The sequence below is a fragment of the Gracilinanus agilis genome, chromosome 5, assembly GCF_016433145.1.
Source record: "Gracilinanus agilis isolate LMUSP501 chromosome 5, AgileGrace, whole genome shotgun sequence".
In the NCBI taxonomy this organism is placed as follows: Eukaryota; Metazoa; Chordata; class Mammalia; order Didelphimorphia; family Didelphidae; genus Gracilinanus; species Gracilinanus agilis.
In genome coordinates, this window is record NC_058134.1 from 136,391,447 (window position 1) to 136,406,714 (window position 15,268).

The 15,268-nt window shown below is 36.6% G+C and overlaps 1 protein-coding gene and 1 long non-coding RNA gene across 2 annotated transcripts; one reads left to right on the plus strand and one right to left on the minus strand.

The window, feature by feature from the left end:
* The first annotated feature begins 613 nt into the window (after positions 1 to 613).
* LOC123249159 (fructose-bisphosphate aldolase A) lies at positions 614 to 1,962 on the plus strand. Its single transcript, XM_044678146.1, has one exon. It carries the CDS (start codon positions 723 to 725, stop codon positions 1,815 to 1,817), a length of 1,095 nt encoding a protein of 364 aa, XP_044534081.1. The 5' UTR covers positions 614 to 722; the 3' UTR covers positions 1,818 to 1,962.
* A 3,541-nt stretch (positions 1,963 to 5,503) lies between these two features.
* On the minus strand, positions 5,504 to 13,758 carry LOC123248718. Its single transcript, XR_006506356.1, has 3 exons — positions 13,627 to 13,758; positions 7,394 to 7,525; positions 5,504 to 5,603 (listed from the first exon to the last, which is right to left on the minus strand). It is a non-coding gene; the product is annotated as an uncharacterized LOC123248718 (long non-coding RNA).
* Positions 13,759 to 15,268: the final 1,510 nt, after the last annotated feature.

Below are 15,268 nucleotides of genomic sequence, written 5' to 3' on the forward strand. Positions count from 1 at the left end.
CAATTAAAACTAGATCTAAACAATTGGAAAAACATTAATTGCTCATGGATAGGATGAGCTAGCATAATAAAAATGACCATCCTACCCAAATTAATTTACTTATTTAGTGCCATACCTATCAAACTACCAAGAAACTTTTTTTACTGAATTAGAAAAAAATATAACAAAGTTCATTTGGATGAACAAAAGATCAAGAATATCAAGGGAAGTAATGAAAAAACTGTGAAGGAAGGTGGCCTAGCAGTACCAGATCTTAAACTGTACTATAAAGCAATGGTCATCAAAACAATGGCTAAGAGACGGAAGGGAGAATCAGTGGAATAGACTTGGGGTAAGTGACTTCAGCAAGACAGTCTATGATAAAGCCACAGAGCCCAGCTTTTGGAACAAAAGCCTACTATTTAACAAAACCTGCTGGGAAAATTGGAAAACAGTATGGGAGAGATTGGGTCTAGATCAAAATCTTACACCCTTTACCAAGATAAGTTCACAATGGGTGAATGACTTGAATATAAAGAAGAAAACTATAAGTAAATTAGATGAGCCCAGAATAGTATACTGGTCAGATTTTTGGGAAAGGAAAGATTTTTAAAAGTCAAGCAAGACTCGCAGAAGTTCGGCTCCCGACCATAAGTGGTCTTCTTCCTGCCGGTAAACTCACCATCAAGACCGGCAGTTCACCTCTGAGGCCAGGAAACTACCAGTACAGCTAAAGAAAAAACATGCCTTGCCAATTCCCAGCATTGACACCAGAGCAAAAGAAAGAGCTCTCTGATATAGCTCGAAGAATTGTTGCTCCAGGCAAGGGGATCCTGGCCGCAGATGAGTCCACAGGCAGCATTGCAAAGCGGCTGCAGTCCATTGGAACTGAGAACACAGAAGAAAATCGCCGCCTTTATAGGCAGTTACTTCTGACAGCAGATGATCGAGTGAACAACTGCATTGGAGGTGTCATCCTTTTCCATGAGACGCTCTACCAGAAAGCTGATGATGGTCGTCCCTTTCCCAAAGTCATAAAGGCCAAGGGTGGTGTTGTGGGCATCAAGGTGGACAAAGGTGTAGTGCCCCTGGCAGGGACCAATGGGGAGACTACCACCCAAGGTCTGGATGGGCTAGCTGAGCGCTGTGCCCAGTATAAGAAGGATGGGGCTGACTTTGCCAAGTGGCGTTGTGTACTGAAGATTGGGGAAAATACACCTTCTCCACTTGCCATCATGGAGAATGCCAATGTGCTGGCCCGATACGCCAGCATTTGCCAGCAGAATGGCATTGTCCCCATTGTGGAGCCAGAGATCCTCCCTGATGGAGAACATGATCTGAAGTGTTGCCAGTATGTCACCGAGAAGGTTCTGGCTGCTGTCTACAAAGCTTTGAGTGACCACCATATCTATCTGGAGGGGACCTTGCTGAAGCCTAACATGGTCACTCCTGGCCATGCTTGTACCCAGAAATATTCACATGAGGAGATTGCAATGGCAACTGTAACTGCTCTTCGCCGGACTGTGCCTCCTGCAGTCACTGGTATCACCTTCCTGTCTGGGGGTCAGAGTGAGGAGGATGCCTCCATCAATCTTAATGCCATCAACACCTGCCCCTTGCACAAGCCATGGTCCCTGACCTTTTCTTATGGCCGAGCCCTGCAGGCATCTGCCCTCAAGACCTGGGGTGGAAAGAAGGAAAATGTCCAGGCTGCCCAGGAGGAATATGTTAAGCGGGCCTTGGCTAATAGCCAGGCTGCTCAAGGCAAGTATACTCCATCTGGAAAGTCAGGAGCTGCAGCCAGCGAGTCCCTCTTTGTCTCTAACCATGCCTACTAAGTCAAGGCCTTCCATCTGGGTATGCCCTAACACTCCAGGCCATCCCTCACAGTCCAGGAAGAGGCTGAGATCCCAGAGCTTTGTGCTGACCTCTCCCATCACTCCTAACTTGTGTGGTGTTGTTGCTCTGTGGTGAATCTAGTGACCCCTCCTCGGCCCACTTTTTCCAATAAACAACTATTTAACAAAAAAAAAAAAAAAAAAAAAAAAAAAAAAAAGTCAAGCAAGACTTAGAAAAAATTACAAAATGTATAATAAATAATTTTGATTACATTAAATTAAAAAGTTTTTTGTACAAACAAAACAATGCAACCAAAATAAGAAGGGAAGCAACAAATTGGGAAAAAATATTTATAACAAAAAACTCTGACAAAGGTCTAATTACTCAAATATATTAGGAGCTAAATCAATTGTACAAAAAATCAAGTCATTCTGCATTTTATAAATGGGCAAGGGGACATGAACAGGCAATTTTCAGATAAATAAATCAAAACTATCAACAAACACATGAAAAAGTGTTCTAAATCTCTTATAATTAGAGAAATATAAATCAAAATAACTGAGGTACCACCTCATACCTAGCAGATTAGCTAACATGACAGCAAAGGAAAGTAATAAATGTTGGAGGGGATGTGGCAAAATTGGGACATTATTGCATTGCTTGTGGAGTTATGAATTGATCCAACCATTCTGGATGGCAATTTGGAACTATGCTCAAAGGGCTATAAAAGACTGTCTGCCCTTTGATCCAACCATACCACTGCTGGGTTTATGCCCCCTCCCCCAAAGAGATCATAGGGAAAAAGGCTTGTACAAAAATATTTATAGCCACTCTTTGTGGTGGCAAAAAATTGGGGAAAAAAAAGTCATATCCTTCAATTGGGGAATGGCTGAACAAATTGCGGTATCTATTGGTGGTGGAATTCTATTGTGCTCATAGGAATAATGAACTTGAGGAATTCCATGTGAACTAGAATGACCTCCAGGAATTGATGCAGAGTGAAAGGAGGAGAACCAGGAACATTGTATACAGAGACTGAAACACTGTGATACAATCGAACATAATGGACTTCTCTACTAGCAACAATGCAATGACCCAGAACAATGCTGAGGGACTTATGAGAAAGAAAACTATCCACATTCAGAGGAAGAACTGAAGGAGTAGAAACAGAAGGAAAACAATTGCTTGAACACATGGGTTGATGGGGATAATATTGGGGATGTAGATGCTAAATGATAACTCTAGTCCAACTATCAATAATATGGAAATAGGTCTTGATCCATAATACATGTAAAACCCAGTGGAATTGCCCATTGGCTACGGGGGCAGAGGGTGGGGTGTTGAGGCAGAAGGAAATAAAATGAATCATGTAACCATGAGAAAATATTCTAAATAAATAAACTAATTAAAATAAAATAAAGTAAAATAAAACACAAAAAATTTTAAATAAATAAATGAAAGTTACAATGTTCTAGAAATATGCAATACTGATACAAAGGAAATACATTAAAAATACTATTAATCAATGACAAATTACTGATTTTTTTGCATACATACTTTACTTTTGAGTTGATCTAGTTCCTTCTGTAGTTGTTGGTTCTTATCTTCCAAATCATTTTGATAATGTAACATAACCTCTAGTGAAGCTTCTGTCCTAGATTGTTTTTTGAGGATATCAGCAAGTTCTTTTTGAAGTTGTCTTATTGAACCCTGACAAAAATATGTCTATATTACTTCTATTACTTATTTCACAAATATTATATGCATAAATATTTATGCCTTCAAAATTAATTGATATGTTAATTTCATGAACATATTCATATGATTGAGAACTAGAAAATGACTTATTTAATCCAACCATCTCATTTTGCAGATGAGGAAACTAAGCCCCAAAGACAATAAATGAGTTACTCAAGGTCATAAAGGTAGTAATTGTTAGAGAAAAATATTTGAATTCAGATCCTCAAAACTACAAAACTCTTTTGATGTTATCACTCAATCCTCTGTTCAACATGGATCAAAAGCTATCTTCCTACTTGTTCAGTATTCTGCTCATAAAGCATTCAGTCTGATTTCCCCATTCCATCTTTTTTAAAATAATACCATATTTTCCCGAAAGCCACAAGGGCAATAAAACTTTAACACATGGCTGACATATGAGGCAGAGGAGGGAAGAGTACATATCTTCTTATGTTTTATGAAAACATTAGAGGCTTTCCCCTTCCATTAATCCAAATATTTTATTATCTTATTTCTTTACATCTAACCATACAAGAATGAGGACATGTATGAGAAAAAATGGAATGATTTCTTTTGGAAAACTGATATGCTTGTCAGGCTTGGTAAAAACACTTAAAGTGATTGATCTTGTCTCCAGAAAGTAAAAACGTGTGTGTGTTTAGGTGGGATGCTTACTACTGAAGAAAAGTCATTTCATACTCTAACCTAGAAGGATTATGTGTATGTCTATGTGTGTATATGTGTACACATATACATGTAAATATATATAAACACAGATAGATGTTAAGTATGATATGTTATATATTTATATATATTTATGTACAGGCACAGATATGCTACAAAAATCCTGTTATTTTTAATTGATCAGCAAAGAAAATCATTGTATATATTAATTATAGCAAATGAAGCTAAAAAACAAAAGAAAGTTAAAATTTTCTCTTATGTTAGATTACATATTTTGTAAAATAATTTTAACTAAAGTCTGACAGACTTCTTAAAGAAAAAATGAGATAAAAAGCTAATGTAAAATCATGAAATGAAAGTCATTTCAGAAATTCAGAGATGATTATCAAATGATATTTAAGACCTACTTCTCTTTCTCGTTCCTCATTTTCATATTTATACATTTGCCCTCTTAACCAATTACACTCATTGATTAACTCTTCATTTCTCTCTTCAACTGTAAGAACTTGTTCTTCTCTGTCAGCATGAAGTTGATTGGAGGGTTCAGTAAAGTGTAACTCAACATCACTTACTTCTACTTTTCTATTAATGATGACTTTATTTGGGGCATTTTCTAATTGTTGTCGAAGCAATATATTTTCATTCTGGATTTTGGCTATTCCATGTTGCAGGGATGCTTGTCTGGCAATAGATTCGTTTATTTTTTCATCTTCAATTTGATTTGCGTGTTCAAGTTCCCTTATTTCATATTGTATCTGGTTCAGGTCTCTCTGTGTGCTTTCTAAAAACAATGTCTTTTCTCTGAAGGAATCATGTAAGTATTTCAGCTCATTTTCTAAACTATTAACTTTATTTTCAGCTTTTAAAAGTTGTTGAGAAAGGACATCATTGTAATCTCTTAGAATAGACAAGTCATAATTTAACTTGTCTTGTAAATGAAGCCATTCATCTCGTTCTTGCTGAAAAGAGTATTCAAGGTCTTCTATTGACGTCTGACTTAGTTCATGATCACTAATAGCAGAAGTCAGGCAGGAATGGCAAGATTCGACATCTGTCTCTGCACTTTCTCTATTTTGCTTTTCATTCTTCAATTTAAACTTCAGCTTTACATTCTTAATCATCAGAACATTAAGTTCTTTGTTGTACTTGTACTGAATTTTTGTTAATGTCTCCTCATTCAGTTTTATTTTATTTTGAAGTTCATCATTCTTTTCTTTTAAAATTTCTTTTTCTTCAGCATACATACTTTCTTTTTCCTGATTCTGATTTTTTACTGTGTCTAGTTCCAGTTTGAGCATGGCAATTTCATGCTGAAGGGTATGTTTTTTTAGCAGCAGATCTTTTTCATGACAATCAGGAAGCTACACGCAATAAACAGAAAAAAAGTTGTTACTCAAAATAAAATTAGACATTCTGATTGTTTCCTAGTTTTTAAAAATAAACTCCAAGGTGACAAGAAGTATAGTTTATTCCAAGAAGAAATAAATCAAAAGAATTTTACCTATGTTACATTTCTGTCTCACTCAATTTTCCCAATGAACAGGACTTAAAAGTGCTGCATTAATCAGAAGATAAGTACTTAAGATAGTCTTTAAAACAGATGGGCATTTCACTATGTAACATAGAGGACATTTTACAAATTATATATTTTGGCCCCCAGATTTGTCTGCCTTTCTACTTTTACTTTCTTTTCTGTATCCATTCTATTTTATGCTGCCTTTTTGTAATATTACAATAAAATTAACAATACCTAACATATGTATACTTTCTTTAAAGTTTGCATAAATGATATATTATAAATATGAGATATTTAATAAATGATATATAAATAAATGAGATGCTTATCTCATTTAAGTCTTGTAACACTATTATGAAGGAAATATTCATGGGTGTTTATCTCCATTTTACATATGATGATATATTCAATGATCTGCCCATTATCACAAACGTAGTAAATTTTAGAAACAGGATTTAAATCTAGATCACTTCACACTCCAAATCTATTTTTTAACTTTTGTTATTTTCCCCATAGGTACTGAGGATATAAAAGTGTCCTTCCTGTAGAGTGATTGTCCTGTCACAATTATCTTAGTAGCAGATCAATGAAGTAATAATGAACTTAAAATTTCTTAGCATATATTGAGAAAAAAATTTTTCCTGATAGACCTGTAGCATTTTTATATTATCATTCATTTAGAGCTTTTAAAGGTATTTTAATCCAACTTTTTTATTTTACAGATGGGAAAAGTGAGGCCCAAAATATAGTCAGCAGTTGGTAATTGAACCTTAACCCTCAAATTTTAAAGGAATAAGAATTAATGGGGCCAAAATATTTTTAAAAATTAGTGTTACACTTCCATCCTAATAGAACTGGTCCAGAAGCATTTTGCCCCATCAAGCACTGGTGGAAACAGGTTTATGAAGAAATGTAGGAAACTCATTTTATGAAATCTCTTCTATAAACCAAAGAGGAGAGCATGAATAGGCAGCAGTTGAGATAAATGAAGCACTCCTCTCTCCACATTTAATGAGGGCCAACAATTCACATAAATTACTTTAAACTAGCATTGAAACAAAAAAGAAGAAAACTGAAAATCCTAAATCTTATACCTGATGAACTTCTCTTTTATTATGTTGAAAAATGATGAATGTGAATAATGAATCCTTATAATGCATATAGCTTTATTTACTTTTATTCCTTCATTTTAAAAATACTTGGAAAAAGCCAAACTATTATCATACATTTTGAAACTCTTTTCAAAAAGTTTCTGCCTGGAAAGGGCAAACAGAGGAATCTACTTAATAAAGGAAGAAAACTGATGTGTGCTCAAGTTGTTGCCTCCTACTGGGTTGCATTCCTTTCTTTTCTTAGGGGCAAGTGAAACTTATGAGCTTCTCCTTTCCTAAGTCTAAAAGGTTTAGAAGCACTACTAAGAATCAGGGATTTTCTTCAATAGGAGTACACCTGTGGGTCTCTGGAGGTATCATTCAATTCAAATGAAAGAAGCAATAGATAAAACAAAACACTTGTGTTGATTTTGGCAACCATAGGTGTCTAATGCAGTCATATGAAAATATCCATGTGTCCAAAAATGAAAAAAAATCTTGACTTTTAAAAATATGCCTAAACTTTTGAAAAAAAAGTGAATACCTCAGAACTCTGATTCACTTTAGAAGTAGTTGCTTCTACTATTTCCTTCTGCATCCATAGGTGGTTATTCAGATGTCTATCTTGCAAAGCTCTGACATTTTGATTTTGAGTGCCATTTCGCTCTTCTTCAGCCTGGAGACAACAATTACATAAAATTCTTGAACACATTTTTTTGTGAGAAGTCAGCAAATCACAAAACATGAAAAAATGAAAATTGTATCTACATGATATCTTGAAAAAATATAAAAGTAAAACATAGAAACAAAAAAACCTACAAAATTCAACAAAAATATTTTATTTTTAGGTGGAATAGAATCTGAAAAAATAGCTAAAAAATCCAAAGAAATGTAGCATTGAACATAAAAAGAAACAAGGAGCATAGAATTTCAGAATTGTGAAGGAGTCTCAACAATTATTCAGTCACATCTATGCCCATTTTAATTTCTGACTTTAAGCATCAGTTTGAAGCCATTGCAGGTGAAGAAGTCACCATCTCTCAGGGTGGCTCATCCTACTTATGGTTTTATTTGATAGCAATTTTTTCTGACAACCCTAAAAATGTGCATGTTTACAACTTCTAGCCATTGCTTAGTTCTTTCCCTTGGGATGAAGAAGAGCAAGCTTAATCTTTCTTTTACATGACTGTCCTTCAGAAAACTGAAGACAGTAATCATGTCCCTCTTGAGCTTTCTTTTTCTCAAGGATTAGCACCTCCAGTTCCTTGATTGATCTTCATATGTTATGGATGGACTCAAGGCCCTTCATTGTCATATTTGCAGTCCTGATTACCTCCTACCGTAATTCTGTGCTAGCTACAGGTGAATGTAGTAGTCCAGGAGAAGTCTGATATGGACACACTACAGAGGTATTTGTACCTCCCCAGCCTTGGAAGCTATGCTTTTCCTAATGCAATCCAAAAATACATTTGCCTTTTGGTTGCCAAATACCACTGATGATTCAAATTCAACTTAGAGTTCACTAAGATGCCTCTGTATTTTCAGACAAAATGCTATCTCATCATATTTCCCCCATTTGAACTTGTGAAAATAATTTTTTATACCTAAGTATATGGTCATTCTTATTGAATTTAAATAATAACTACATTTAGTCCAGTACTCTGGCCTATTAAGACTTTGCCTTTCTTCCATGTTTAATGGATTGGATAATGTTAATTTTATAAGGCCCTAAAGAACAAGAAACTTTCCTGAAAGACTGAAAGATGAAGTACAGTGGAATGTAAGGGATAGAGAAGGGGCCTGAATCTGTGATTCAGAGAATTCTCAGGTGAGAAAACTCCCTCTACCAATGTAGGATGACACCTTTTCTGCAACTCATACTCTTAGAGAGCTGTCCAGAACAGTGGGATCAAATTCAAAAAGAAAACCACACAGGAGTTTTGTGGAAATCGATTGGAGTCAGGTAAAAATGACTCACCCAGAATCATACTAGTCCAGATTGGTCAGTGGCAACACTTGAGCCCAGGTCTCCTTGGATTTGAGACCAGTTCTATACACGACACTAGATTGACTGCCTCTCTACAGTGAGACATACTTTTAAAAGTACTAGTGATGAAAATTGACAGTGGGAAATGGTGCTTTAAAATATTAGAAACACTTTGAAATCCTTTTTTAAATTGTGCTTTTAGATCTTATGCTTTTTATTAGTTAGCAGGTATTACCAATTAGAATATAGTCTTAAACTTTGTGCTTTCCTAGTTGATAAGCATTTACTTGATATTCCAAGCCTGAAGGGAGAAGAGGATCACCTGAGCCAACTTGAAGGATGTTATAACTTTATCCCCCTTGAATAAGAGTTTGGAAGCCAGAGAAAGGACACTCAAACACCCAAACAAACTTGAAAGTCTGACAAAAAAGGAAACGGGAGGGAACATCACAAAGGCATACTGGGCATCTTTGCAGCTTTTCCCAGTCCCTTTCCCACATTTCAGCATGGAATACCCCCTGGAATACCACTTGGAGGTATAATCTGAGGGAGGGTGGAGAATTCCCAAGGATAAGCAGAGAGCAGCTTGCAAACCTTCAGTAAAATCGAACAATCTGAATCCCCTGAGTCTGCAATTCCATCCCAACTGGACCGTTCCATTGCCCTGACTAAATTATCTTTGAATAAGCCCTTTCATAGATTAAAATACAGGGGACTGGGCTGCAGTTCTTTAGGGAAGAACCATCATTTGCTCTTCCACAACAAAACTCACTCCACAACACTAGCTCCATTTTATTTTTCCATGGCAATGTACCTTGTAGTCTTATATTCAAATACTAAAATAAGAAACATCTTTATTTTTCATTATATATGTATGAATATACATTTGTGTATGACTGAAATCAAGTTAATTATACTACACATAATGACCATTTCACTTTTTTAGCATTAAAAAATGCTTGACAAGCATTCACCTCCTCACTCCTGGGAAATCCAAGATTATTCTTTACAAAGAAAAGATGGAGGAGGCAGCTGGGTGGCTCAGTGGATTGAGAGCCAGACCTAGAGATGGGAGGTTCTAGGTTCAAATCTGACTTCAGACACTTCCTAATTGTGTGACCCTGGGCAAGTCACTTAAGGCCCATTGCCTAGCCCTTACCACTCTTCTGCCTTGGAGCCAAAACACAGTATTGACTCCAAGACGGAAGGTAAGGGTTTTAAGGGGGAAAAAAACAAAGAAAAGATGGAAATATTCATTTTAAAATTCCAATTTACGTTTTCACATTATTTCTTACTGTTCTCAGTTCTTGGTCCAGAAACTGCAGAGAGAATTCAATTCGCTCTTTTATCTCCACTTCTTTACTATATAGTTTTTCTTTTCTCCTTAATTGTTCTCTGATGTTTTTAAATACCATGACTACATTCAAATGTTTTTCTTCCTTTTCTTTCAGTGCAAACCTAGGTTAAAACTGCTTGTTTTAGAAACAAAGTTGAGTAGAAATAATTATAATGCTATTTAGTTAAGTTTGTCTGAGCCTCTAAAGAAATAGAACCTTAATTTGGGGAGGGGAATCATGTAGGGAATTCACTGTAATGAAGCTCCCTCTATTAAGAGACATGGTCCTTGCTTTACAATTTAGCGCTTTAAATCATGGCCTGGTTTCTCAGCCAGTATGTGTAAGAAATGAAACATAAACACCACACTTCTAGGTTCAGGTTACTCCAGGGTACTAAACTTTCTATTAAAAATATATCATATATTTCTTCTGTGCTTTGGCTTTCTATGTTGAAAGAATAGAAATTCAATAAACTGGATACATGGATCCACTTCCCTTTTCCCTGCCTGCTTTCTTGGTTTTAAACTGTTTACTGAGGACACCTACAGAGGATTTAGAAGAAATGAGTTTTTCAAAATTCCCAAGTTGCACTACATCTGAAAGACTTTGGCAAAAGTTTAAAAGAGGCAGGTGATAAAATTCCTGACTAAAATTGGGTGTGGAAATGATTTCTACATTTTCTCATCTATATTCTCCATTACTATTGTTTATTTAGAATTAACTTCTTCATTTTGAAAACAATCAGAAGTCATTTTGCTATATTTTGAAAATTCACTAGAAATGGACATGATTTAAAATGTTTCAGGGGAGATGTTGCAATGAAATCTGTGAAGAAACTGAAATTTTCACCTTCAAAATTCTTTTTACCTTTTAAGACACCTGCCATTAATTCAAATTCAAGTAATTTAGTCAGTTTGCCCTCACCATTGTCCTTAGGATTTGAACACTCTATTTCTGATGCAGACTGCCATCCTATCTAGGGCTATATGAACCACTGAGTCAGCAGTCTAGTCCATACTATTCACACTCAAAAAAGATAATTATCTAGAGTGGCATCACAATTTGAAGTGATTTACAGGAAAAACAAAAGAGAACAACTTCCATTAGAGACTTTGTTAGGCTTATTCTAGTATTTCAGAATCTTCCAGGATTCCTCAGTCTAACTGAAATGATGTTATCATGAACTTCAATTAGAAAATATAAGAAAAAGAAATTATTAAAATAAAAGAATGAAAAGTGTTAACTCTATATAATGTTGGATTAGAACGATAGAGAATGATTCTGCTATTGCAAATACGAAAGTTTAGAAATTGGCAGAGAAATCATTGCCAAAAGCTCCCTTAGGAAAGGTAAGAGAGCTTCTGAAAGATGGCTATAAGCTATTTGTGGATAGAGTCTCTCCTCCAATGAGTTGGTCACCGTTAGCAAACAAACGTTTTTGAAGTGCTTCCTATGTGTGGGGTCCTGTGCTACTAAGCAGGGGAGGTACCAGGCTTGGTTTGTTGTCTGTTTTTTTTTTTAAACCCTTGTACTTCGGTGTATTGTCTCATAGGTGGAAGATTGGTAAGGGTGGGCAATGGGGGTCAAGTGACTTGCCCAGGGTCACACAGCTGGGAAGTGGCTGAGGCCGGGTTTGAACCTAGGACCTCCTGTCTCTAGGCCTGACTCTCACTCCACTGAGCTACCCAGCTGCCCCCAGGCTTGGTTTGAAGGAGCTTCCTTTCTAAATGGGGAAAACAACATGTAAATAGGTAGGTAAATACCAATTACTGATAGACAGAGTGGCTGCAAGGTAATCTCAGAAAAGAAGGCATGAGTAGATTATGGGAACTGAGAAAAGTCTCTTGAAGAAGGTATCTGGGCTGTCTTTAGGGAATCTAAGAGGTAGATTTGAGGGGACAGAGTATTCCAGAGGCAAGGAGGACAGCCTTTGGGGCAAAAGAAGGGAGATGGGAAAGTCCATTTGGAGAACATCAGGTAGGCTAATACTGCTGGAACGCAGAGTCAGGGGAGAGAAGTGAAGAGTAAGAAACTGCAAGGGCAGGAAGCAGCCAGGTTATAAGGGCTTTTGAATGCCAGAGGAGGCTCTATTAGATCTGAGGGGTATAGGGAGCCACAAGAACTAAAAGATCAGGGGCAAAGAAATAGTAAGATGCTGCTTCGCAAAAACCACTTGGGTAGCTGGATGAAGAATGGATTGGTGTGCGGAAGGGCTTAAGGCAAAGAATGTGTTTAGAAGATTATTGTCATAATCTAAGAGGCCGTGAGGGCCCAGGAAATGATGGTGTGGGCTATGTGAGGAGACAGAAATGAGAGATGTTAAAAAGGTAGAAACAACCATACGTGGCAACAGACTGAACAGGAGGAAGGACAAGGACATGCTCGAGGATCTTCTCAAGGTGGCAGGCCTGCGTGAATGAGAAGAAGGTGGTATCCCTGAGAATAACAGGGACATTCAGAAGAGGGGAGAGCTCAGGAGGAAGATAATTCTGCCCTGGATATGGTAAGATCAAGATGCATGTTGGGCATCCAGTCTGAGAAGCCCCAAAGGCAATTAGTGATACAGGAATATAGCTCAAGAGAGAAGCGAGGGACGGACACCTTGACCTGGAATTCATCTCCAAAGGGAGGACAAGTGAAGCCAAGAAGAGCAGATGAGATCACCAAGAGAAACACTAGAGCTCAGCCCAACACAGCCTTTTTCTTATCTCCCTTAGAACTTCATAAAGTGCTCTTCATATGGGTAGAGATGATTAAATTTGTTGAGGAATTTGAATAAACAAGTTTACTAAATATCAGTGATGGAAATCGCTTTTTAACCTTATTAAATATTCTTCTTCTTCCTGCATTCTATAGTCCAGACAAACTGAACTTCTTAATCCTCACACAAAATGCACTTTCCCAACTCCTTACCTTAGTCCTGGTTGTCTTCTATGCCTAGAATGTACTCCTGCTCCTCCCTCTCCTACCTTCTACCTCTTGGAATTCAATGTTTCTTTCAAAACTCTGCTTAAATAGCTCCTTCTACATGAAGGCTTTCCTGATTCCTTCCCCCAGCTGCAAATACCTAAATAAATCCTAGAGTAGATCATAGAGTTGAAACTTGACCTCTTAACTTTCTGATTCCAATTCTGGTATTCCTTCTCCTACTGCCTAGGAATGAGAGAAATTACATTCCTGTTGACTGACAGCTGTCCTGTGTTCTGTCACCACAATGAAGAAAATGGACATTATCTCTGGGACTGTGTAGTGTGTATGTACAAGGGAGCCTGGGCCTGCTATCTTCACTATTTTAGCTAGCAACAGTTGGCTGCTTTTGTTTTGATGTCTCATGTCACTAGTTATTTAGAAAGAATAGTCAACTGTCAGAACAAAGAATAAACAGGACATCAGGCTTCTACAAAAGTGTACATTGCTATTATTTTTTCATGGGAAATTACAGTAGTGTTTTACCTTCCTTCGTGATGATCTGCTTCACTGAAACTGCTGCCATCATGAACACAGAGCAGGGTACTAGTTAAGGAATTCACTTTTTCACAAGATGAAGTAATACCAGGATCCTCTGAAATTCTCTTATCAGTTGGAGGATTTTTGACAAATTTCTTGGCAGAATCATTGCTGAAAGAAAAATCCATGGGAGGATGCTTAAATTATTCTTTGTTAAAAACAATGGGGTAAATTAAAGTGAACAAGAAAAAAACATGTGGGAAATTAATTTTCTTTCTCAATAGACAACATAGTTTCCAGACTGACCTTCCTTAAATAAGATTTTATTCTTGTCATTCTCCAGGTCATAAACTTTTAATGGTTCCCTTCTTTTGTAATGCAGCAAATCTGAACTGCCTAACTATGAAGTCCCTTCATATTCAGGCTTTCCTTATTAATACAACAAAGGTTCTCATACTGCAAGATCCATTCCAGTCAGCTTTGAGCTCTTCTCTCATCTAGGGGGATGCTCTGGTTTGTTTGTCTCCAGACCTTCATTTATGCTAAACTCTTCACCTAAAATCATCCACACTTTCTGCCTATACATGGTGTCTATTTAGACAACTGAACAAAACAGGGTAGTCATGACCAGACAATTTGTGAGCAAAATATCTTGGATTTTTGATAGAAGGCAGGCTTCATATGAGCCAGGAGATAGTCTGAAAAATTAAGATGATTACAGACTGAATTAAGAGGGAGAGAATCTAGGAGAGAGGTGATAGTCTCTTTATAGTATGCCCTGTTCAGAATATTTATGAAGAACTGTGTTCATTTCTGGTTGACATATTGCAGGAAGGTCATCTAAAACTCAAAATGTATTCAGAGGAGAAATCAGGATGGAAAAGGATGAATAGGATAAAAACCATGTCAAATAAGGACCAACTGAACACACTGCAGATGTTTATCCTAGAGAAGACAAAGAGTTGGGAGGATGGGAAGCAGTGTATGTATTCAAATATCTGAGAAGGAATCATATTTGATTGACCCACAAAAGGTAGGACTATGGGCTTTGAGGCACATTTAGGATCAATATATGAAAAAAAAACTTCCAAACAATTAGAGTTATTGAAAGAGAACTAGTCTGCCTTAGGAGTTAACACATTCATGTGTGTATTTGTGTGTGTTTGTGTGAGGGTATGGCCTAAAACTAGTAAGCAATCAACAGTCACAGATGTGGCAATATTGTTTTTTGTTTCTAAGTATACAATAATTTGCAGAACTTCAGAGTAAAAAGTCAATTAAGGACAACTTTCATTATGGAATTTGCTGGACTTTTCAATATCTTGCAATATTGAGTCAATATCTTTTTTAAATGGTAAAAACATAAATGATGAAGAATTAATCAAACCTTTCTACTTTTAAAGGAACTTTAACAAGAAACAGCCTGGTACTCTGTTCACGTAGCCTTCAAAGAGCTTTCACCTTCACACTAGGTATCACAGAAGGACTTTATTGGGAAAAGACAAACATCCGCCATATTTTATAATATGTCTTAACTGATATGAATTTTTTTCTAGGCCCTAATTATTCATAGATTATACAGGACTTGATTAGAAAGTTCCCTTGCAACTTACCTGTTTCAATTAACTTTTAGTCAAAACTATCTCAA